Here is a 26,144-nt window from a genome sequence, read left to right as displayed (position 1 = left end):
AACATTGTAATTATTTAATAGACAATAGATCTACCATGAGTGCAGAGGGCTGGACTAGATAACCTCCCAAGGTCCCTTCCAGCCCTACGATTCTACAATTTAGGTGGATGGGGCACACAGAGATGACAATGTGCTTACTGATTTGTGGAGACTAATTTTGATGTTGCTATTTCTTGGAAATAACTCTATCTGTAAACTGTTTAAAATTAAGATCACAAATGATGACACTTCCACTATGCAACTAAACACCAATGTTTCCAGTGAATTAAGAAAAGTTGTTCATTTTAATTCATTGTCATCATGACCTATGCTGCACGTTTCTATATAAAAAGATAAAATACATCTTTTGTTTTTTATCATGTTAGTAATTGAGATAATTCTATATATTTAATCATAGAAATGTTATGGTAATTCACAAAAACAATGAGAGAGGCAGCAGATGATTATGTGAAGCTCTATTAATAATGTTCCTTTGTAGGGGCACAATGTGTGAGAACACCAAAAGGATCCCCAGGAAAACCAGGGTTTCCGGGAGCTGTAGGTAATATTGCGTCTTTGCTTTTGAAACACTTGTTTACCTTACACATTAAATTATCATTAGCTTTTGCTAAACCCAACTGTAGTTGTACTCTTAGACTACATGTATATTTTAGAAATGAAAATAAAAGAGGCTAAGTCAAAATTTAGGAGGGCAGACAAAGGAAAATATATATCAAGTGTACCACAGTAAGTAACACTCCTTCAACTCATGAATTTCAATTCCATAACAAAATCAGCCACCAACGATGGTTTTCTCCATGAAGTCATTACATTTAGTCACAAATCTACACTGTTTGTGAATATCATTTTGGCATCCACTATAAGGAGTTGGAGAGTGAGCTTTAAGCTGTTGTCTTTTAAGAGAACAGCAAAAATCAAAATAAACACGCCTGATGATATATGCCTTCTATAGTAGAAGAAATATTGGGGATGCAACAGTCCTCTATTAACTCAGCCAGTTTATCCTTCTCTCAAGACAGATTAGTCACCATCCTAATGGATTCCTCATCATTGTCATGTTTCTTTCAATTGTACGCTTATGCCTTAAAAAAAATCAGTGGCACTTTAAAGTTTAATAAAAACCATTACGCTGGACTGTGTCCTGGTTCTATACACGGCATAGGGGAATAGAGAGGAGATATCATTCCCCACCCTACCCTGCACCAATGTTCCCGCTAACATTTTCTATCCTGGACAGTTTGAATTATCTGTTGGGTGGGTTGAAATTTCTTATGAGCATCACCAGTATTGAGGTAGAGTGTGTGTGTGGATGTGTACCACCAATACAGACAAAACACACATAATTTTAAGCAGTCCATATGTGTGGAAGAAAATATATTAAAACAAGGTATATTTAACACAGACCAATGTCTATAGTATTTAATATGAAATTTAAAAAAAATAACACTACCCTTGGAGTACATGTATCAACCTAGCAGCTCAAGCTAGTACTTGCTACTTCTGGCTCATAAGATCTAGAACTCTACCAAATACCAAGGATCTGGCCCTAACGCAATACAATATACCATGTATTAATTAGTAACACCAATTTTTTTAAAAAATCAGTAAGTTCAACATTATAGATATCTACAAACACTCCAGAAACATTCTGTTAAAAGAATCTTTTTCTTTCTTACCTTAAGCCATTAACACCTTATGCAAACTTTGTTTGAAATGCACTCATGTAAATGTCCTGGCACACACTCTTCCCTTGCAGCCTGCTCCCTCCCTCAACCCAGTCAGACAGAGGACTGTTGCTAATCAGACAACCCAAACAAAGGGTGTGTCTAGACTATAGAGATTTGTCCACAAAAGTGGACAAAACTATACCTGCGTCTACACTACCGCTGAGTTCTGTCATCATAACGTCGACAGAACTCAGCAGTTTTGTCGACGCTGGTAAACCTCATTTTATGAGGCATAACACCTTTTGTCGACAGAGTTCTGTCGACAGAAGGTGTTATTGCATGTAGGATTGTGTCTAGACTACAGGGTTTTGTCGACAAAGCAGCTTGCTTTGTCGACAGAACTGAATGTAGTCTAGACGCTCTATGTCGACAGAAGTTTTGTCGACAGTATCTGTCGACAAAACTTCTGTCGATAAAACCCTGTAGTCTAGATGTACCCAAACTGTCCTGTGCCTCTACCTCACTGCACAGATGTCAGCACCCTCTCTTTCCCCCATTCAGTCAGCCCCTTCTCTCCCCCTTCCCAGGAGGCTTGAGAATGCTGAGTTTCTGCCTCTCTCTCTCCTTCTGCAGAGGAACACTCTAAACTCCCCTCCCCTCTGACTCCTCATCAGCCAATTAATTAATTACTGACTCACTCCCCATCCTCCCAGCCACTAATTGTCTCCTTATCTCCCTTTTTACTGGCACTTGGAGCTCCTCAGTTCAAGCAGGCAGCTAGTTCAGTGTAGCTGCTTGCTCAGTGAGATGTCCCTTCCTCCTGCCAATCAGCTGTGCTCTCTGCCTGCACGGAACCTTTGAACTTCGAAGTGGAGCTCAGAAAACTGCTGCACAAGCTCATAGGTGCACATCTTACAGGAAACCTTGCCCTGCAGCCTCCATTCCCTGAGGAATTGTGTAGGAACCTCATGGATTGAAGCTTCTGAGGCAGTGGAGAGAGCAGTGGCTGTTCCCCAGTTGATTCTCCTCACACCAGAGCAAGGGAGCAAACAGAGGCAGAGTGAGCTTAAAGTCCACCTTCCCCTCAGCCTCCGTTGGCACAGGGGAAGAGAATCTGCCAACCTGTGACAATGAATGCGGTCTCCATGGCGTTTTTCCTTCAACCCTAAGGAATTTAAATATTAAACATGAGGAAGAGTAAATAGCCTGATTTTGTGCCATTTCAACAACCTGTTGTTGCCATAACTCTGTCCTTTTACTCCCTTAGAATTACACAAAGTTACACTAATTTACGCTCTCATCAAATTATCAGTGTCTGATTTATGCTACAGAGGGCTAGCCAAGTTAGTCTGTAACAGAAAAAAAAAGAAAAAACTTAAAAAACAACAAATGGTCTGGTAGCACCTTAAAGACTAACAAAACATGTAGATGGTATCATGAGCTTTCGAGGGCACAGCCCACTTCTTCACTTTACCTTTTATTATTCTCTTTTGGTTATAACATTTCCTGCCTTTTTTCAGCTAGGCATGTAACTGTGCCATGTACAGTTAATGAACTGGTTCAGTAACTTGTGTGCCAATGACACAGTATAGCCAGAAAAGAGGAATTTTTCTAGTCTTATATACTTGAGTTCCTATTAAATTACTCACACTGTATTTAATAACCTATTCTAAGTCCTGTCCCAAGACACAAACAGCCTACCCTAAGTTCTGTCTTGAGGGTCTGTGAAACTGTTCTTATAAAAGGATACTCAAACTGCCCTTCCTGTTTTCACTTACAACCATACATTGAAATAGATTTGGCAACACTTGGATTAAACTAAATTGAGTTATGAAATCAAATATATTTTCCTTATTGTTGTTTGGTGCTAAAAGGTAAAACTAGCTACCATAGCATAATCAGTTATTGAAATATGATATTTGTGCTCTCTGCACCTGCTGGCACCTTTTTATAGAGAGGCTTTTTATCTAGCACAACGAGTGGAATAAATGTAAGTAGCTTATCATAGGACAGTAAGACTGAATGCTAGCAATGGAATTTGGGAGGCATGCACATTGAAATTTTGTAATTATGACTGCAGTCTAGTATTTTTTGTAAGTGAACTTGCTGCTCATAACATTGAGGGATGTATGGAACAGTGTTAGGACTAGGAAGGTGATATTCAAGCAGCAAAGATCTGAGAAAGCTCCTTAGTTCTGGCTTTTTTTAAATGGAACTTTCCACTAAATAAACAGCAAACATAAAATAATCTTGAATTTTAAAATTTTATTTAGAAATTAATAAATAAATTACTGTGGTTCTTCAACTAAGTAACATCATCCTATTTGGTAACAGCTAGCAAATTAATGCAGAAAAACTACTGTGAAGGATAAGAGACAATAAAGTAAATTGCAATTCCTCGTGATAAATTTAGGGTGTAAATTATTTCAATGTGCATAAAATGAAGATAAAATGTGATAAAAATGATCCTGAAATGTTAAGATACATAAATAGGGTATTTATGAGCATATTTATCTGTATTTATGCCAGTATTTGTTGTCTATGTTTGCATTTGATTTCCTGTTACTTTTATATGCTTAATTTAGGTTCCAAAGGTGCTAAAGGAATTCCAGGTGAACCAGGTCTGGATGGATTTCCAGGGTTAAAAGGTTTCCAAGGTGATCCAGGTCGTGAGGGATTACCAGGTCCTCCAGGTATCTTGAAGTCACTAGCCGTTCTTTGGGTACTTCCAATCTGTTTGGCCCAATGATTAGGTCACTTGGCTGGGATCAGTTTTCAAGCCTCCATTATGTCTGGGTTAGAGCAGGGACTTAATCCCAGATCTCCTGCAATCAGAATCCTAGGTGGCCCAGCAACCAGACTCTGGAGTGTTTTGGATAGCTTTTTCTCAGTATTGCCCATTGGAGCTGTTCCGCTTTGTACAATTGAACATTCATTGTCAGAGAAAGAAAGAAAAAGTAAAAAATTAACACTGTAGCCCATTGTTATGGCACTCCATAGGAATGTGTGAGACCCAGAGTCAAGTCCCTGCTCTAATCAGGAAAAATAGAGATTAAAAATATGTCCTGCCACCTCCTAGGTAAATTCCCTAACCACTGAACTATTTGATATTTTGGAGGATGCTTTTGCAAACCAGCCCTAAAAATTTCACACATGATTGCCCCTAGCTCTATTTTGAGGGGGCTGAGGCATGCTCTAACCATGTATAGTGGATCAGGCTAGGGTGATTATCCGGCTAGGATGTAGGATTGAGCACAGGGGTAAAAAGACCATTAGATGTGAGGCAGCATCAAGATAGGGTGGCTTTATGCCTGCCCACTAGTGGAGACTTTAAGAACCTGTGGGGATTTAGGCAACACTGGAGTGAGACAGCAGTTGAGCAATGGTTTTGTGAATGCCACTGGAGCCTAAATGCTGGATTTAGTTGCCTAATAAGGCAGGTAGGTTCCTAAGTCCCTTTATGAATCTAAACACTAGGTCAATGAGGTGCTTTTATAAATATATCCACTGTTGATATTTGACAGTTTACATATAGATGTTTTATATTTCAGCAATACAGACTTTCCTGCAATAACATTCAGCAAAAAGGCTGTGGGATTAAAAAAATGAAAATGATTATTACATACAATATTTGACATTATTATGGTGCATCTGACACTTTTTAATAGCGAATGAAATGTTTTGGTCATGGTTAGCCACATGGGGATTGTTGTTTTGTCTTTAGGTTTCACTGGACCTCGGGGCGATGGAGGCCCTCCAGGGCTACCGGGATTACAGGGCAAACCAGGCAGTTCAGGAAAACCAGGTACACCAGGGCCTGCAGGACCAAAAGGAATTGCAGGTGAAATTTTAGGAGCAGCACCAGGCACCCGAGGGGAAGTTGGAGAATTTGGACTCCCAGGATTAAAAGGTGTACAAGGAGACCAAGGAGTAACAGGAATTAGAGGTAAATGTTATTTTATATAAAAGAATGTATCAGCCAAAGAAAAGGCATGAATGTAGCCAGATTTCACCAAAGCTTTAATGGGAAGGACTCTGTGTTAATTGGCAAAAGAGCTGCTAATCAGGTTAGCAAAACATCCAGCTAATGTACTTATCCCACAATCCTAAACTACTTCCCATACCTTCTCAAGGTGCCAAAAGCCATGAGTGTCCCCTGCCCAACTCCCCAGCTTCTAGCATCTACACTGCAGCACATTGAAAAATCAGGACAAAGGAAAATCAACTAAAATGTGGTATCAAAGTACCAGATTCTGCCAGTTTTAATGAAGTTGAGAGGTTACAATATTTCACAAGTTGTCCCGCTTATATTAATGGCCTGACTTAGCATGGTACCACTAAGTATGGTACCACTCAACAAGATAATTGTGATCAAATCTGGCCCACAGCAAAGAACAGAAGGGTTACGGTGCTGATTGCATCATTCATTTTTCTTCTTTATTTCCATAGTAGCCTCTAAGTGGCATTCCCTAGGGTACAATCTGGACTGCTGAATAGTTGTGTCCCCTCAATTTTCCAATCTTGGGTGCCCTTTAGATTGCTTTGCTATGAAAACAGCCACTCCTGGCCTGTCCACACGCACCTCCAGCATGCAAAATCCCTCCTGGTTTTGGCCAGTCATTCATGAATTACCTGCACGGCAACCCCAGCAAATTCCCAGTCTCAGACAATGAGTGTCCTGTACTGTCCATATTGCTCATTCTGGACAATAGAAGCTTATAGAAACTCTGTCATTTCATCAGTGGAAAATGACAGATCCTTCCGTCTAAAGTTGAGATTCCCAGACACTTCAATCCAAACACACTGTCTGGATAAAACTAATCTATTAATTATAGAAAGGTAGATTAAAAGTGATTACAAGTAGTGTGACATACAAGTCAGAACTGGTTATAAAGAAAATAAAAAGATAATATGCAAATTAATATCTAGGATTGGTTCGGTTATTAGCAGGGGGTTGGACTTGATGACCTTGAGGTCTCTTCCAACCCTGTGATTCTATGAGTCTATTAACTTTACAAGTGAACTGAAAAGCAAAAAGGGTTTTCCCATCATAAGCCTACAGCAGTCAGGCCTCAGCAGGTAAACACCGTGGAGGAAAAGAGCTATTTAAACTCCATATTTAAATGCTATTAAATTAAATGTGTAAGAGCTGTTCATGCTAAATGTTTAATGTGAGCACAAGTTCAAAAGGGTATAAACTGGCTATGAATAAATTGACTGGAAGTAAGGTTTCTAATCAACAGAGGAGTATGGTTCTGATACAGCTTCCAAGAGGGAGTAGTGCACCAGTTCTAAGAAGCATCGTCTTAATGTTATGTATAGGACTTTGTGAGTGGATTGCCTGCAATAGCAAGTAAATAGACTGCATGATTCACAAGCACCCTTCCAGTATTGTGTCCCTACATTTTGCTTTTTAAATATGTACAGAAAAAGAGGCAGATATGATATAAAATCAAACCCTTTTCCATGGCATTGTTGGAAGGGACAGTTTTTATGGGGGGATTTAAATGAGAAGAGGTGGCTTGGCAGACCACAGTTTGGAAGTGTTCCATTTGCTGGAACATCTCCGAGAAGGCAAAAATTTGCAGAGGATGAGGGGATGAAGAGAGCAACCTAGCACCTTGTAACTTGTTTCAAAGTGAAAAAAAGCAGGATCAAAGTAGTTTTTCAGTAAAAGGCACAATGAAGTATCAGCACAATCAAATGAACATCAGGAACTATCACCTCAATCACCTAGATAAGCAGCTATCCTTTCGCCTGAAGGAGGGTGAGAAAAAGAACTGTACCTAGCAATTGAAAACACCTGGAGGGCCAGTGCAAACTGACTAAGTGTTATCTGAATACCAGTTAGGGGTAGTATTAAAAAAGGGGAAAAAGTTATTTTAAAAAGAGAATTCATAACACGTAAACTACCTCTTCTCTTCACCTTAAAACTTCCTACTCATACCATCAATGGATACCTGAAGGACACTAAATTACGGGGAGTACTCAGGCTAAAAGGAAATCTAACCTGTAAACTAAGAACTGTGAACTGTCTCTAGTATCTGGTGGATTGAACAAGCATTTTTCTTCAAATCTTACACTAATTAGGTTGTGTGTTTTATCAGTTACTACTTTTGTAAACATTTCTGAACTTTATGTTTTGCTACTTGTAAATCCCTTATCTGTCTTTCTCTAGTTAATAAACTAGTTCTATTGCTTGATCTAAACCAGTGTTAGATAAAGGCTCGTGCAAGATTGTTTCCTTCAATGGAATGATGGTCTATTGTAAGATTGCATTGTTCACTAGTGTGCAAGAGAGTGTAAGATGGGTGTTTCTTGGGGTACAAAGAATTGGCAGGTTTCATACTGCATGCAGTTCACAAGTAAAGCAGTACAAAGGCTCCCATGCATGCAGAGTTAAAGGGACAAAATAGTGGATGTCAGTGGTCCTTTGATGGGTATTAACTATTTAAATTTGTGATGCTTCAGAGAAGAGACCTATCTCTTATTTATCTCACAAATAAAACTCTCACTTTGTTGAATAGCTCCATTTAAGTCAATTGAGTTACATGGGTGTGTAACCAAGATAAGTAAGGCTATCATAGAACACTAGAACTGGAAGGGACCTCGAGAGGTCATCGAGTCAAGTCCCCTGCCCTCACGACAGGACCTGTACCATCTAGACCATCTACACTGCACAATTATTTCAGAATAAGCTATTCTGGAAGAAATGCTCTGAAATAGTTTATTTCTAAATAGCCCATCTACACTACAGGGAAGCCTGGAAATTAGTGTGAGGCAGGCTCCCCAATGTGGACATGCTTCCTCAATTTGGAGCCCCAGGAAGCACCGGGGAGTAATTACTTTGAATGGCATAGGGGAGGAGTTATTTCAAAATAGCAGTAGTGGAGCATCCACACTACTGCTATTCCAAAAGAGGCATTCGAAATTATTTCAAAATAACAGGCTAGCTGTGTAGATGCTTGCATAGTTATTTTGAAATAACAGAAGTTATCCCAAAATGACCTTTCTCTCTAAATGTACCTTAAGAGAAAAGCAGGTTCACTTGGCCTGATTCACGATTGCCTTATTCATCTGCAGTCTTTTACACTTTGATCTCATTTTACAGAGGTGTAAATGGCCACACAATGCACCAAGAACTGAAAACCAGCCCATTGTGTCTAAGTATTATACAAATCGCATGACAATCACTATGATCTTCCCAGATGGCTGTAGAATCCTTGAACAACAGCATGAAACAAGGAGCCATTATCAAATTTACTTTATCCACCTCTGAAAATACATAAATGTTACTTTAAAAATTATAAGTGTTATTTCTGTGTTTCAGTCACTTATCTCAGATACAGAAAAAAGGGAATAGAATCATAGAAATGGAAAAGACCTAGATTATAAAGTCCAAATCCCTGCCAATGTAGGGCTGTTCCCATTTGTTTGAAGTAACTAGAATTTTGAGTGTAAATTACTAAACAATTGATCAATTTTTAATTTGTTTTTTCCAAAGTTGTCATATTTTCTGATGGAAAATAATTAGCTCTGAAATGTGAATACTATACTATGCAAAGTATATACACACTGATTAATAAAAGTGTTGTCTGATAACCCTATTATCTAGAAAATATTGGAACCCTAGAATGAATTGCTTTGGTATAATATTTTAGGAACTGGTGGTACTCCAGGCTTTCCAGGACCCAAAGGACAGCGAGGATCCCCAGGTCTTCTTGGTTTGCCTGGTCTGCCAGGACGACCAGGATTGCATGGATTCCCAGGGCTTCCAGGGCAGCAAGGACCTTCCGGCAGAATTGGCTCACCAGGATTTGTTGGTGAGGAATTTTTCCTGTAAACTCCTCTATCTTTCACAGACTTACTTTTTGTCATGTTAACCTATAACTGTACACCTGTAAGGGTTGTGTCCTATCCCTAAGGAAAGATGGTGTAGTGGTGGTGAATTCACTTGATTTGCACTTAGATTATCAGGATTCAGTTCCTGACTCTGACACAGACTCTGTGTGCGTGACCTTAAGTTACTTAGTCTCTCTGTGGTTCAATACTCCACCAGCAAAATGGGGACAAATAGTACTTCCCTTTTCCACAGAAAGGTTATGAAGCTAACTCCACCAGTGTTTGTGAGGTACACTTCTACCAGAGCAATGGGAGCCATATTAGTGTCCCACCTGACAAGACCGCTGTCTTCTCTTGCCATTCTTCAGTGCTGCCAGGCTTTCTGGTAACATAGCTTGCTAGCGAAAGCAGAGCTGCTTGAATGGGGAATGCATAGTAGAACCAGTATTTAATCCTTAGAAGACCAAAGAGAAGGCAAAAGGGAAACTTCGGTACAGAGTCGGGCTGGATTAGAAGTCTGTTCATGAAGCAGTGTTTGGAGATGTCTGTAACTTGCGATGGCCCCATCTCTTCTGCAATATCAGGCGTTTTTTTTTTACTAAGAAAAACGTTTTGCTTATATGCTGTTGATCTTTGTTCGTAGCTAAGTTCACACCTGCATTCTGCTACAAAGACCTTTTACATCTGCACTTGAAAGGGAATCCTCTGAACTGTCATTCATGTTAAAATTCGACACTCTCCAAGAAGGAATGAACAAACACTCAAACTATTTTACCCATTACCAAGATAGTTCCCCAATTATCACCTCTAATACCATTAGCTCACAAACATCCCACTCTCCCCACCTCTAATATCATCAATTCACAGACACTTACCTTCCTTCCTTCCCCCCCCCCCCCCGCATCCCCCTCCTGTTCTGAAATGTGATTTGTCCTTTTCATATGTGTTCATTTTTTTTAATTGTATCCTTTGGTATATATGGTTGTGACTATTTTCTTCCACTATTTGATCTGAGGAAGTGGGTCTGGCCCACGAAAGCTCATCATCTAATAAACCATCTTGTTAGTCTTTAAAGTGCTACATTGTCCTGCATTTTGCTATTCCTATTGGCTGTTACAGGTTTGGCTGGTTCCAGAGGGGATCCAGGTGAGCAAGGTTTCCCTGGTCCTGTGGGCATGAAAGGTCTGGCCGGAGACAAAGGTGAACTTGGTAACAAAGGAGCACCAGGGGCACCTGGCGTACCTGGTCTCCCTGGCATAGAAGGAATGCGGGGTTTTCCAGGGTTAAAAGGTAAGGTTTTTTTTTTAATGATAGATACATTAAGAAAGAAATGCTAACTTAGAGTGTGTCTCTGTTAAAAGAATTCTCTGCAGGTGTAATTCTGCTTTAGTCAATAGAGTTATGCCCACAGAGAATTTGGCTCAAAGTATTTTAGAACCACCATAAGTATTCTCCTCAGGCAGTCTTTGGCAGTTAAAGCTTGAGGTCAGAAAAAACCTGTGAGATAAAGCTCCTTATGAGAGGGACAGTACCTGTTCCTTGTTTTTGTTTTTGTTTTTTTTCCTTTTGAAAAATGTATACTGTTTATGATTCATTCTTTCCAAAATCCTTTCCTTCACTCCTAGGCTGGTGTATTTCAATGGAATTAAAAGGGTTCTCTCTGTTCTTTGTCCCCCGCAATCCCTATTTAAAAGTTTCCAAGAATTAGGTATGCACTTAGCTAGCAATGCTATCCACGAGAGTGATCCCATTGAGACCGTGTTCAAGTTTACCAGAGCACTTCCTTTCACATAGAAAAGTTAGGGCTCTCACTAGCCAATCAAGTGGTCATTGTAGGCAACAATAAGTATTGTTTATTAGAAAAAGCTAATTGAAACAGAATTCCATCCTTTGTGGACACAGGTGAAGCAAAACCCAAGTTCTGCTAAAAGTGTGGGAGCAACTTTTGGTCACACTGCGAATAGGGGAGATCACACTCAGGACTCTCTTTTTGGCATTAGTCTGGAATTCAAATCCATGTTCATTAAACAGGCTCACTAAGATTGTGCCTGATACTCGTATGGGTATGAAGGTCAGAGTAGGGGTTATGCAAAGCCTCTACCTTCAGCATCCTACCCAATAGCCAAGCACAAAAGCAGTCCCATCCTTCAGAGGAACACCAGAACTGGTCCCAGAAGTGCAAATCTATCAAAAGGGAAAGAAAGGGGGCAAGGCCTCCAGGCTGGTCAGAAAGACAGTGGGAATCAAACTTTGGACTTTAAGTTTACACATATTTAAAGGGGCAACACTTTTAGGCCTAAATCTGAACATGGAACACCACTTCCAGTGAAAACAGGCACAAAAATATTTTGCTACTGAAAAGATTGGCATAGGAAAACTTCACAAAAGAAATGGGATTTAAGGGATTTTAAAAAAAGATTGGGAGAGAAATAGATAAACATAAGCCAGTAGGGTGCTCTAAGCATAAAGGGTGTACCCAGAGTAGAAGTTTAAAAAAGGAGACTTTAAAGAGAGGAAATAGACTTGTGTGTGGAAAGAGTGGAAGTAAGACACAAATTAGAGCAGAGAGTAAAGGTCTGACTCAATACATAGAGATGGTAATGGAAATATCTTATCAACTTCAATGGGTATTTGTTTAGACAACAGGGGTGAAGTTATGCAAAGCTTTGAAGGTTAGATTGAATTTGATGCAGAAGGAGAGGGGAAAGCCAGTAGAGGAATTTTGAAGGAAAGAAAGTGTACTAAGAACAGCAGGAGAGAAAAATTACCTTAGCAATGTTGTTTTGGGTGCCCCAAAGGAAGAAAGGAAATATAGAGGGGGGGCTAGCTGTGAGCATGCTACACTTCTTAAGAGATGAGATGGCCAAGGCATGGAGAGGGTTTTAGTAATAGGAATGGAAAAATGAAGAGATTTTTAGAGGGGCGATGAAGAAGAAAACAACAAAATTTAGCAAGAGTATGGATATGAAGGCTGAAGGAAAGCTGGGAGAGTAGGGGTTGATTAGTATAGATAAGGAATGAGAGCATGTCTTCAGCTTACAGCTACTCATAGGCTGCATCTAGACTGGCAAGTTTTTCCTCAAAAGGGGTTGCTTTTGCTCAAAAACTTGCCAGCTGTCTACACTGGCCGCTTGATTTTGCGCAAAAGCACTGATGTTCTACTGTCCAAAATCAGTGCTTCTTGCGCAAATGCTTTGACGTTCCCGTTCTGGCAAAAGCCCTTTTCCGGAAATGTTTTTGCGCAAGAGGGCCAGTGTAGACAGCTAAAAACTGTTTTGCGCAAAAAAGCCCCGATGGTGAAAATGGCGATCGGGGCTTTCTTGTGCAAAACTGCGTCTAGATTGGCACGGATGCTTTTCCGCAAAAAAGTCCGTGCCAATCTAGACGCTCTTTTCCGCAAATGCTTTTAACGGAAAAACTTTTCCATTAAAAGCATTTGCGGAAAATCATGCCAGTCTAGGCGTAGCCATAGAGGATAGGTGAAGTTGGTTTTGATTTGGCTTCAAATTTCTCTTCTCCGTGTCTTTAAAGGTACCAAAGGTTCACCTGGTGTTGAAGGTTTCAAAGGTATGTTGGGCCTGAAAGGAAAACCAGGATTGAAAGGACTCAAAGGCGAAATTGGCTCTTTTGGCAGTCTGGGAATTAAAGGTCTACAAGGGGAACCCGGCCATAAAGGTATTTACACCTACATTTTCTAACATTACTGAATGCTTGCTTCCTATATGCATGAGAGAGAATTCTGTCAGGATGCAAATTCAAAAACAATGCGTTTTTTGATACAGTGATTTTAACTCAGGAACTCTTATTATTACGACAGAGTGGGTCTTAGAAAGCTCTAGCCTTATTTTCTTCATTGAAATAAATCCATGACTTCTTACCCAATGAATGAGTGGCAGTTAACATAGTTCCATTCTCCCTATTGAAGTTAGCTAAGTGTCCTTGTGGTTATTGTAAAGTATAAACACTGGATTTTTTCAAAGGTTCAAATCTTTACCCTGAAATAAAGACCTTTTAAAAGTCTACTGACTACTTGTTTGTCTGGTTCTGAAAAGCAGTGCTTAATATCAATACTTCCTGAGAAGCAGTGCATCCCAGTGCATGTCTGTTATAAATGCCCTTCATGTTAGGTGCTATTGTTTCTTACATAAACCCATTATGAATTTATGGCCTGCAATATCAGGATTAGCAAGGAGGAGGTTCAAGATGTTTTTAAGATACAGTTGTGTTAAATTGGTTATGCTGCCTTTTTTAGTGTTGCCCATTGATCCCTGATTGTGGAGGGTTTGGGTAAAATAGAATCTATCTGCTAAATATTCTTGTAGAAATAATAGGGGGAGGATTGCTGCTGTAGTGAGTAGAACAGGGGTGACCAACATGCAGCTCTTTGCTCAAAGAAATGCAGCTCTTGCTAATTCTGAGCCACATGCCCGGACTGCTCATGGCCTCTCTGCACATGCACCCCAGCGCCTGGAGGGAGAAGCATATGGCAGCAGTGGCTCCATTGAGACCCAGGCAATAGGTTATAGAGTGGGGGAGGGAGTTGGAGTACTGGGCTAGAATGGGGAGTGTTGGGGGTGCCTGGCTCTGGGGAGGGCATTGGGTTAGAGCGGGGGAGCTGGGAGTGCTTGGCTCTATGGGAAGGGGAGGGCATTGAGTTAGAGCTAGGGTTACCAGGTAGTCTCAAAAAAAATATCAGACGCACTTGATGGGGGGTGGGAGGGAGAGGGGGCAGTGGGGCGGGGCTGGCTGGGGGAGATCTGGGGAGGGGCAGCCGGCAGGAAGCAGAGATGGGCGGAGGCAGTGGGGCTGGCCGGTGGAGATCAGGGGAGGGCAGCCGGTGGGAAGCAGACCTGGTTGGGGGGGCAGCAGGGCTGGCCGGGGAGCGGAGGTCGGGGGCAGCTCAAGGAGAGCGGGGCTGATTGGAGGAGGGGCAGCCAACAGAAAGCAGAGCTGGCCAGGGCGGAGGGGCAGTTGGGCAGAGCAGGGATGTCCAGGCAAGTGCAGATTCCAGAGCGCTTCCCCTTCCCGCGCATGGTCCCGGCAAAGTGAGACCAGCTGAAGCTGTACCACACACTTGACCAGTGCTCAGGAGCAGGGACAGGGCTTCCTCTCCTCCTCAGATGCAACCAGAAGCTCCCAGCACCGATTGCGCCCCGCCTCCCAGCCACTCCCCCTGTCCTCACCAGGCTTCTGTCCAGCGTCCCTCTGGAAAACCAGAAAATACTGGACATTACAAATGTCCAGTATTTTCTTCCTTTTTTTTACCAGACAGAGGGCCCAAAAACTGGACTGTCCGGTAGAATACCAGGCACCTGGCAACCCTAGTTAGAGCGGAGAGGCTGGGGTGCCTGGCTCTGGGAAAGAGGAGGGAGTTTGGGTTAGTGTGGGGGGCTGAGGGTGCCTGGCTCTGGGGGAGCAGAGAGGTTTGGTTAGAGCAGGGGGTTGGAGGTGCCTGGCTCTGCAGGAGGGGTGGGGCATTGGATTAGAGTGGGGGGAGGGAGCTGAAGCACCTTAAACTCGAAATCTTCTGCAGAATAAGGCAGCCAACACAGATGTCATTTAAATTGCAGGGCAAAAAAAAATCAGCATGTACCTGGTTTATACTGTGTTTCTTTAAAGAACATTCAAAAGCTATTTTTTGCCAGGCTGAAGCAATTATTCTGAGATATGAATCTCTCCCTTATTGTTTTTGAGCCTCTCATACTTGTAGTCTGAGACAGACCTGACTTTTTAGAACTATAAAAAAAACTATAATCTTCATGAGTTAAAAAAGAAGAGGAAACCATATCAGAAATCAACAAGCTGGAGTGAAACAGGCACTTTAAATTGTGCTAATTTACTTCTCAGTTCAGTTTCATTTTAAAAAACTCACAGAACATAATAGGGCAGTAGTGTTGAATTTAAAATATGACAGGAGTGCTTTTATAAGTGTGAGAATATTACTGTATTTTAAAAGGTTTTTTTTTTATTTTGATGTTTTTTCGTAGTCAAGTTCTCTGAAGATCTATAAACTGACCATGAATTTTTTAAGTGACTAGAGACTTTTTTATTGGTTTTTGTCCAAAGTGTCCTATAATTTACTTTTATCACTACATTTTGTGTACTATATCTGTTGATCAATCGATCGATACATAGAGTTATATCAAAATAAATATATAATATATGGCTCTTTGCACTCTATCCACGACTATTTTGGCTCTTCGTCTCTAACTGGTTGGCCACCCCTGGAGTAGAAGAACCAATGGGTTGGCCATAAGGTCTTAAGCACTATAGGGACAAGATGTGCAATTTGAGCTAAGCAATTTGAATTTCATTAGTAACATTGCTTGAGTTGACATAGCTTAGATTTTTGTATCACTGGCTCTACACCACACTGGGTCAATAGGAGAATCTCTTCTGTTGACTTCCCTTAGGGTATGTCTACACAGCAAAGTTATTTCAAAATAACTTTACTAGCGTCTACACAGCCAAACTGCTATTTCAAAATTAATTTGAAATAGTGGAGCGCTTATTTCGAATTTGGTAAACCTCATTCCATGAGGAATAACGCCAAATTCAAAATAGCTATTTCGAAATAAGTGCTATGTGGACACACTTATTGAAATAGGGGGTCTCCAGCCTTCCCAGGGTGCCCTGGTGGCTACTCCAGCCTCAACCAAGAACACTCCTCCCCTTCCCCGGAGCTCTTAAAGGGGTTGACTCTATCCACAGTGGCCGTGCAAGCTCCAACTCTTTGGCTTTGTCTACACTGTAGGGTTTTTGTGCAAAAAGCCTTTTGCAGAAGAGATCTCCCATAAAAGCTTTGTGCGCAAAAGTGCGTCCAGAACTCAACGTGAATCACAAAAGCGATGTGCTTTTGCACAAGAGCGTGTCCACACTGCATGGACACTCTTGCACAAGAAAGCTCTGATGGCCATTCGCAGAATGGCCATCAGAGCACCTGTGCTTTTTCCCATAGGGGTTTCTTGTGCAAAAACCCCTCTGGAGCATCCACACCTGCCTTTTTGCACAGGAGCTCTAGCTCAAAAAAGTTATTCCTCATGGGGAGAGGAATAACTCTACCAGCAAAAGCCCTCTGTTCTATCAATTTACGGCCATTTTTGCACAAAAACCTTGTAGTGTAGACAGAGCCTTTTAGGGGCAGGGCAGATGTAATGTAATATTTAATCAATCCTGATTTCTGTGGTTTGAGACCCTAAATTTGGTTTAACTGAAACAAAAAAAAACTCCAAGCCCTACAACGTAGGTGAACCAATACTTGGGAAGCTGCCAAAGTAGTATGAAAGGTGTTTTGACTGATTGGTGCCTGTTCAGTCTAAGTAGCATAACTAATGATGCTGATAGACTCCGCATCTATTGCATTTGTAGAAATGAGAACTTTCTTTCTTTTTTTCTTCCAATAAACACCAAGGGTTTGATGTAATTTCAACAGGAATGTTGCACAAATGGAGTATTCATAAGTTAGAAGTAAAAGTTGAATGACTAACATAGCTCTGTCCTTTCTTATTTGTACATCACAGGAGTCTTTAATTTCATACATTATCTGAGGCCAAATTTTTCAAACCTTTTTGCCTAAAGTTAAGCTCCAAAATAAAAATGACCAGGTATTCAAAGGGGGTCAGCACTGCTAGCTCCCATTAATTATAGTGTAGTTTGTGAATGCTCACAAATCCGTTCTTACTTATACTGACTTTGGGCAACCAGGTTTGAAAATTTTGGAAGAAAAAGATTCTCATGTTATCCAAGAAATAGTTTATGTTCACATAGTGCAACTGCAATAGAATGAATGTGCAGAAGGGGGCAGAGTTAACCTTGTACATTCAACTTAAAGTTTGTCATATCGTCAAGTGTTTGTGTGCTACCTTCATGCTACATTAGGGTATTTTTATTTAATATTATAACCGTGTTCTTAGCTGCTGAAGTTTCCATGCTGGTTGTGATCTGATTATTGAGATGTTTACCTCAATATATTTCCCTGCATTTTTAAGACAGAGTAGTTAAGTGGGTTTTATTATATTTAGGTGACCGTGGGGAATCGGGTCCATCAGGAAAACCACCAGATATTTTTCAACACATGTATATGGCTAAAGGTGAGAAAGGAGATATAGGACAAGCTGGCTCAAAAGGCGAGATAGGCTTTAAAGGTAAGAACAGCAAAACAATCATTTAATATTCATGATTGCTTACCAGTTACTAAGTATTGTCCTGATGGTCAGAAGCTTTTTGATTATTCTCTCCATATCCTTAATACGTCACACTCACTGTTGTATTACAGCATAACTCCACTGAGCTGGCAATGAAAACTGAGGGCTTGGTTCTCACTGTGACTCCATTGCTCCAATGGCACTTCCAGTCTAGGGAGAGGAAGTGAGCAGCAAGCTAGCATGCTATGTATTTATCCTCTGGCTTGCTACACATTAACTTGCCCTGAGTGAGCCAAATATCAGACTCGCCAATTTAAATGGGACAAAGCAAACTTACCTCTTAAAATCTGTTCTGTGCTATCTTTTCCATTGTTGCCATTATTTTACCTTGTGTCTTCAAAGGGATTTTACATTTTCCTTTTTATAGGTTAATCTGGTAAGAAACAACTAATATACCTCTGGCCTTAAAATGTGCTGCCTCTTTATGCAATCCCAGTGTTGTCTGGCTCTTTATCTCTTTGTCTAAATACATACTGCTGACCTGAAAGTGTTAAGTTTTTACGTGGGTAGACCTACCTCTCACAGGAACATCCCCTGATCTTACATGTCATACTGGTTTTCTTACAGGTAGTAAAGGAATGCCGGGTTTTCCTGGCAGCCCAGGAGTTCCAGGTTTGCCTGGATCAGCTAGTCAGATTGAAGGCAAGAAAGGAGACGTTGGTCTTAAAGGAGTGACAGGTGTTCAGGGGTATCCAGGTACAACTGGACCCCGTGGCATATCAGGTTTCCCTGGAGCCACTGGAATCAGGGTAAGTGAGTATCCATGGGGATATTTTTTTCAAATAAAAGGCCATCATTAAACTTGTCTCATCTTGCTTTTATGCCCATTAAAATTGTGTTGGAATACTAAAATACAAAGATACCAGAAATCCATAGAAACTGAATGAGTTACTTGTCTTCTTTGTAAAACACATTGTGCCATCCCACTGTACCCTAGGCAGAGTCCGTAGAAGAGCAATATGATTTTCTCTTTCTCCTCTTCTCCACATGCCCCCACAGTCCAGCCATCAGCTTTTCATTGGTGTGGGACCAAATTCTCCAAGTATGCTACTGAATCTGCTAGGGAGAGTTCTTGGTGGAGCTGATTTTGTCACCACCAAAAAAACCCACTTTGCTGTTCCATTTCATGAGCAAGAGGCCAGGTCAGAGAATCAGATCAGTCACTCTCTCCAAACTACATTGATCAGCATTAAGAGCTTGTACCCAGTAAGGGTTATGTTGATATATGTTGATATACCCCACAATTTATGTTCCCATTGTTAAGGGTAATAGTGCTTGCAAATGCAGCTTATCACTATTATTGCCATTGTTTGGCTACATCTGCCAAAGAAACTCAAAAGTGTAAATATTTTAGCATTTTTAATGTCTCAGTAGCAATACTATTTTAATGACTGAGTAAACGTTCATTCTAATTCACTACTGCCTATTTTTTCCTATATGATAGGGTGAAAAGGGTATTGAAGGAACCAGAGGTGATGTTGGTACATATGGCCTTCCTGGGCAAACTGGTGAGTCTGCTTCTAGCTCATCCTTTGTACTAATCTCTTACATAAACCCTCATCTGCACAGTATGAATTCCTTCATATAAGGTCTGGCCCAACCCACTGTGGTCCAGTTAGTCCAATGCCAGTTATGCATTGGATTAAGCCCATATAGTCTTGTTTTGTTTCCTCCTTCAGAGATGCCATGACTATTTTTGCATATCTCTTCCTCCTCCTGGTATTTGTTTCATCGTCATTACCATTGTTATTGTGGCACAGCTAAGCTTTAGTACTGAATGTTGCACTTTTCTCTTAAAAGTACAGATTCTTCCAAACACTAATAAACTAAATTTGTGTTCAGAACACCAATACCCAGTCTCATTCTGCATTTATATCTATTTGAAACAGGTGATCGAGGAGATACTATAAACTTACCAGGAAGCAAGGGCCTGAAAGGAGAAGCTGGCATAACTGGATCATTGGGTATTCATTTAATTGACAATCAGTAGCTACTGTTTTCACATGTCTACATGTTACACTCAATGGAGGTTGCTCATAAGGATGCAGAGCTCATTTGAATGAACTCCCCAGCATGCTGAGCAATTTAACAAGTCCCACTGTAGGGGCTCACTGTAGCCCTTTTAGCATCAGACTGTGACTTTCGCAGAATTAATAAATGTCAGGATGAATTTGGAGTACTGAGGAGTAAGGCGTTAAACAGCTCCATAGTACCATTTATGGCAAAATCAGGATTTGGCTTTTCGTCCTAATGCATGCAGAACTCTTACTAAAGTCCATAGACACTATGCCTGGACAAGAGGTGTTGTGTGTCTCCAGTGACTGCAGAATTTGCCTCACAGTCCCCTCATCGCAGTGCTCGGGGATACACATTTGTATTACATTTTCCACACTAAAGTAAAAGTATGCAGTATCACCTCTTTGCTAAGCATGTGAATATGCTGCACTAAAGTGTGAAACAATCAGTATTGCCAAACAGCGTTCAACTAAATTAAAAAATTGCATTCCACTTTCTAATGGCATTTTTGCCATTGACAGTAATAGGATTGTGATTTTGACCCTGATTGTGCAGGGTTGACAATGCTTAACCTTTTTTTTTTTTTTTTTTGTACTTGCCTAATCTGAGTAAAATGACCTGGCACAAGGGTGGGTGAAGGAGGCTGTGGGGGCAGGGGTTGCACTGAGGAGCATGGGGCGATGCAGGGAATAATGGATCTGAGAGGAGTGAGGCTAGATCATAGGGAAGATGTGAGGGGGAGGATGCAATTTTACTTTGCAGAAGCTGCACTTTCCTTTACTCCCCACTTCTTTGCCTTCTTACCCAGCTATCTCTTTGATTACATTCTCACCCTAACACCTTTTCTGGGTTACTCCCCCACCCCCTTCTGCCCCCAAACTCCCTCTTATACCCCTACCCCACACCCTCTCCTGCCACCAAACTCCCTTCCAGACCCTACCCTCCTCACCGCCTCCTGCACCCCACTCCCAGACAGATCCTGCATCCCTATCTCATTTACTGACATCCCTCTCCCACACATTGAACCCCTCATTTTTATTCCTACACCAGAAGGGAGTCGACAAACTCCCCTCACTCTGGAACCCCAGAAAAGTAAATCTGACCTATGGGAAGCCCTGAATCTCAGTCCTTCCCATCCCTCCTCCTCACCCCGTGGAGCTGAAGCACCAGGAGAGTGAAGTGTCTCAGCTGGGGGCCACATCAGTGAGTGTTGGGGGGGGGGGGTTGGGAGTAGTTTTTTTGGTTTCTCATTTGTGTGGTCCCCAGCTGATTTTTCTGTGGGTCAGTGACCCCTGACGCAAAAAAGGCTCTCCACCCCTGCCATAAATAAAGAAAAAATTGAAACTTTTTGTGTTGGACATATTTTACTTAGTTTATCAAACTTCATTTTAAATAAACATGAGAAAGTTAAAACACTTAATCTGTTTCATAATTTAAATTAAACAGTTCTTAGCTGCAGCACTAGCAAAATGGCTTGGGCATAATTAGGTAGTTAACAATGAGTTGCCATTAGCAACTGGTAGTTCGCTGAAAGGTTTGCACTGACCCAGGTGGTCCACAGGGTGCACAGTGGAGAGTGTCCCTCCCCTCCCAAGAGAGCGGCATGGCCCAGGGTAGGAGAGTTAAATCTTGGCCCATCACTTCGGAAAGGTTTCTGACCCCTTGGTTAACTAATACATTTTACAACATGAATCATTTTCCCAGGCTGAGCAAACTCACTTGAGGGTTTGTCTACACTTGAAACACTATAGCAGAGCAGCTATAGCATTGGAACAACCAGTTTTGTTGTGTGCACATAGGCATGTGCAGATGTGCTCCACCAATAGAAGCGCATGCTGGCAGCTCTAGGCCCAGTGGGCACTCTGCCAATCAGCAGGGCAGCAGCTGAATCTCACCTAAGAGGCTGCCCAAGCACTCGGCTGGCAGGGAACACTCCTTAGCACCCTCCACCAGCCATGCACCCCTCCAAGACCTTCCATCAGCTGTGCCAATCAACTCCTCCCCAGGGCTGCTGACAGAATTGCTGGACCTCTGGGCAAGGTGGCATGGGGAAGGGAGGCATCTCTGGGCCCCAAGAAGGCAGGACCTTGGGCAGAAGCAGCAGGGCTGAGGGTTAGCCTCTCCAAGCCAGCCTGTTAGTGCTCTCTGGCTGTATCACCCAGGATTCCGGTGGCAATTTATAGGGCCCAGGTCTCCAGCTGCTATTGTGATAGAAGTGGCAGCGGGGAGCCCTGGGCCCTTTTAAATTGCTGTGCCCCAAGGCAGCTGTGCTTTCTCCCACTCCATTGGCAGCTCTGTTTCTCCCCCTTCCTCCCAGAGCCTCCTGACCACCACAGTCAGCTGTTCCACAGTGTGCAGGAGGCACTGGGAGGGCTGGAGAGCAGTGGGATTGAAGCACACTGGGGGGAGGGAGTGGAAAGAGAGAGAGGGTAGCATGAGGCAATAGGGAAGGTATGAAGTGGAGGTGGGAAGAGGTTGGGCAGGGTGGGAGTGTAAGAGTGGGCTGGTGGAGAGGCCTGGGGCTGAGCAGTGGTTGAGTACCATATGGGACAATTGGAAGCTAGCGCCTTGCTCCCAGCTGTACTGCATGAGTTCTGTAGCCAGACACCCATAAATTACTCTGCAGAACAACACCAGGAAGCTCCCAGGCCCAGATTTTTCCCCAGAAATATGTACCTTTTCCTGCCCAGCAACCTCCTGAAAAATACAAGTTCATATAAAGCCTATCATTTATCTACAGCGGAAAATTATATGCCAAATCTTATTTCAATGGAATTTCCCAAACACATCAGTCCAAACACATTGGTGTATCTAAACCAACAAAATACATTAATTAACTACAAATATAGACTTAAGTGACTGCTAGTAATGAGGTATATATATCAGAATTAGTTACAAGGAAATGAAAAGGAAAAATTCAATTAAAATCCAACTTAAGTGAATCCAAAGCAAAGGGGTGTCTCTCATTATTTGCTCCAGCACTCTTTGGGTGCAACTATACTGTAACTCAAAATAAGATACGCAATTTGAACTACGCAAATTGTGTATCTTATTTTGATGCTATTTTGAAATAGCTGATTTCATCATAGACGGCACCAAATTTCAAAATAAAGTGCTAGTCCAAAGCATCTCTTATTCCTCGTAGAATGAGGTTTACAAAGACATCAGCATAGCGAGCCTGAAATAACAGCCTTTCTGTGAAGACATGGGATAGCTATTTCAGGATACTCCAGTATCCCAAAATAGCATTGCAGTGTACACATAGCTTCACTGATTGAATCTCTTTCAGTCAGGATCTCCACCTCCTCTCCCCCCCCCCTCCCCCCAATGCTCAGACCCATGTCTTGGCAATATTATATAGTGAATCTCATAACACTGTCTGTAAAGATACCACACATGCTTTACCAGAACAATGATTAGCAAATCTTTATCTTACATAGTATGCTTTGTACAAAATTTAACATAGTCTTGTAAAATGGGTGACCTCTGGGTATAGACCAGAGAGGGGGGGTAAACTGTAGCTTATGAACCACATGTGATTCTTTTATCATTAAAGTGCAGGTTGTGGAGCCCCACACACCTCACCTAGAAATCTTGCCTCATGCAATACGCAACTTCAAATTCAATTATTCCTGTTAACCCACAGTTAGTGCAGTGTATATATGGTGAAAATATATATTTATTGTTTAGGGAATTTATTGTTAACATTTCTGTTGTAGGTGTGAAAGGAACCCTAGGAGACAAAGGAGAAATAGGTGATCCTGGTATTATTGGCATTGAAGGCTTGAAGGGCTCCCAAGGTTTTCCTGGCTTAAAAGGGGAACAAGGTGAAATACTCCTTACATTCTTTCTTAATTAAGTAGCAATCCTAAGGTTAGGAGTTGAGTTGGTTTGAAAGATATAGGGGGAAAAATTCAAAGTTTTAGTCAAAGGTTTTCATTGAAATTTAAAATTTTTGAAAAATTATGACCACACAGTAAGCTGGTTTAAAAAAAAACCTGTTTTTTCTAATGTGAAAATTTTCAAAAGAAAAAATTACCAAAATTATCATATTCACTTTCTCAGGTCTAATTAATTAATTCATCTAATTACAATGATGATGTGACTGTTTATGGTAATACAGGCACAGAGCAGTGTTCAGTGTACAAAAAAGGATTAGAGTATTTAGAGGATATCACAGCAGTAACCTTCCAATACTTCCCCTTCTGTCTAATTTAAATGAGATAGCAAAAAACTCCAAAGGATCTAAAGCCATGGGCTGTGTCTAGACTGGCCAGTTTTTCTGGCAAATCAGCCGCTTTTCCAGAAAAACTTGCCAGCTGTCTACACTGGCCGCTTGAATTTCCGCAAAAGCACTGACGATTTCATGTAAGATTGTCAGTGTTCTTGCGGAAATACTATGCTGCTCTCGTTCAAGCAAAAGTCCTTTTGCGCAAAACTTTTGCGCAAAAGGGCCAGTGTAGACAGCTCAGATTTGTTTTCCGCAAAAAAGCCCCGATCGCAAAAATGGCGATCGGGGCTTTTTTGCGGAAAAACGCGTCTAGATTGGCACGGATGCTTTTCCTCAAAAAGTGCTTTTGCGGAAAAGCGTCCATGGCAATCTAAACACTCTGTTCCGAAAATGCTTTTAATGGAAAAGTTTTCTGTTAAAAGCATTTCCAGAAAATCATGCCAGTCTAGACATAGCCATGATGTTTTGAAGCAGATCTTTTGGCTGACTGTACAAGGCAGATAGCAGTCAGACACTGGTCTGGATCCAAATTGGTTACTTGAGAAATCTGTTCCCATTTTTTTTTTCATGCTCATCCAGTGTTTCGAAAACACTTGTGTCACATATATTATTATATTGCCTTAAAGCCCCAACTGAGATGGGGCCCCCCACCATGCCAAGTACTGTACAAATATGCAATGAGGGACAGTCCCTGGTTCAAAGAGCTTATAGTCTGAACAGACCAGACATGGTGAAAGGAGAAGCTCATTTTTGGATGACAATGCGGAAAGGGATGTGTGTTTCTTCCCCTAATAGGATATTTTAGACTTGCTCTTTATTTAATAATTTTGTAATAGAGGACTTAGTTTACTTGTCCATAATGCTGCCCATGTATTACGGTGTACAATAGGATCACTTTTATGGACACTCAGACTTAATAATCTGTTTTTCCTATAGGCTTCCCAGGGCTGGTTGGATCACCAGGATCACAGGGAGAGCCAGGTATTCCTGGATTTCAAGGTGTAAAAGGAAGTCACGGATGGCCTGGCTTTGCAGGACAAGAAGGTTGTAAAACTATTTTCATTCATTTTACTCTTAAATATTTCATTACTCTGCTTTTTGGGGTGAGGAAGAAAGAGAATCAGTGGCATTGCGTTGCTTCCCAATAAATGTTTGTTTCCCACAAAGCTCTGATGCATAAATATAGACATGCATGATTTGACTTTTCTTATAAGATCCTTGCATTCTTACATTGACTGTAAGGGCACTTTTTGATAGGTCAAGTACCTAGTTTATAGGAACTTTTTAAATTTCTCATGATGGTTGCAAAACAAATTAATTTTCAGCAGTGTGACCAACTCTTTTTTACATAGAGCAGAGAGTTCTATCATTTCATACAATGCAATAGATTGTGTATAATTTATTTTACATAGACATCAGACACAGTAAAGTTCGCTAATACTGAAGGCATGGTTTGGAAAGTAAATGGCATACCACGCTGGCAGATTTGTTGTCAATGTGTAAGTAATATTTTTGAATAAAATAGTGAACTTTCTCAAACACCAGATCAAGGATTGCCCCATTGCCACTTAATAAGTGAAACCACATAAGTTTTCATCTCCAGGCCTGGGGCAGAAATGCCCCATTTTGAACAGCAACAAGCCTGAGGCTTTTTTCGGCTTGTTTTTTAAAATTACACACATTGATTTTTTTTCTCAAGAGATCCTTATTACAGAACTTGAAGGATATGTTGTCACCTTGCTGTTATCCTGCTATAGGGATTACAAAAAGGGATAATGAATGATGAATCGTATCAAAGATAGGATAGTAAGAAGGTAATTAATGGCAGGTTTGTTTTCTTGTTTGTGTTGGTTCTTGGTGTAACTTTTACCAGTCAGACTGGAGCTGCTTCTTAGAAATAAGGCTATGATTTTACTGGAGAATAGAAAAATAGATTTGCCAACCAAGGAAAATACACGGTTGTGTAGGTTTTTAATAAGCATGTACACTCGTGTACAAATTCAGATCATAATACATTTGAACGTCTTTAATCCTGCAACCCTGGGAAACAGGGTATGCTGGATTAAAGAATTTTCCAAACCAGAGAGGGCTTCTGCCACTATGGAAGCAGCAGGAGAAAGCCTCAGGAGAAGTGCATCATTGCACTGCCATTTCCCGAGCTGGGGGTGGAGGAAAGCAGCAAGC

General features: G+C 41.2%; 1 protein-coding gene across 3 annotated transcripts in view; it reads left to right on the top strand.

Moving 5' to 3' along the window:
- The window catches only part of COL4A2 (collagen type IV alpha 2 chain), a 248,635-nt gene that overhangs the window by 197,256 nt on the left and 25,235 nt on the right, over positions 1-26,144 (top strand). For all 3 annotated transcript variants that reach the window (XM_075918575.2, XM_075918574.2, XM_075918576.2), the window contains exons 26-37: positions 479-541; positions 4,253-4,360; positions 5,392-5,613; positions 9,329-9,490; positions 10,629-10,799; positions 13,041-13,184; positions 17,531-17,653; positions 18,281-18,462; positions 19,158-19,221; positions 19,603-19,677; positions 23,449-23,556; positions 24,897-25,004. In XM_075918575.2, the coding sequence (XP_075774690.2) occupies positions 479-541; positions 4,253-4,360; positions 5,392-5,613; positions 9,329-9,490; positions 10,629-10,799; positions 13,041-13,184; positions 17,531-17,653; positions 18,281-18,462; positions 19,158-19,221; positions 19,603-19,677; positions 23,449-23,556; positions 24,897-25,004 (1,530 nt within the window). The remainder of the gene's footprint in view (positions 1-478; positions 542-4,252; positions 4,361-5,391; positions 5,614-9,328; positions 9,491-10,628; positions 10,800-13,040; positions 13,185-17,530; positions 17,654-18,280; positions 18,463-19,157; positions 19,222-19,602; positions 19,678-23,448; positions 23,557-24,896; positions 25,005-26,144) is intronic.

The sequence above is a fragment of the Pelodiscus sinensis genome, chromosome 1 (assembly GCF_052426305.1).
Source record: "Pelodiscus sinensis isolate ZL-2025 chromosome 1, ASM5242630v1, whole genome shotgun sequence".
Taxonomy (NCBI): Eukaryota; Metazoa; Chordata; order Testudines; family Trionychidae; genus Pelodiscus; species Pelodiscus sinensis.
This window is presented reverse-complemented; position numbering and strand designations above follow the sequence as displayed.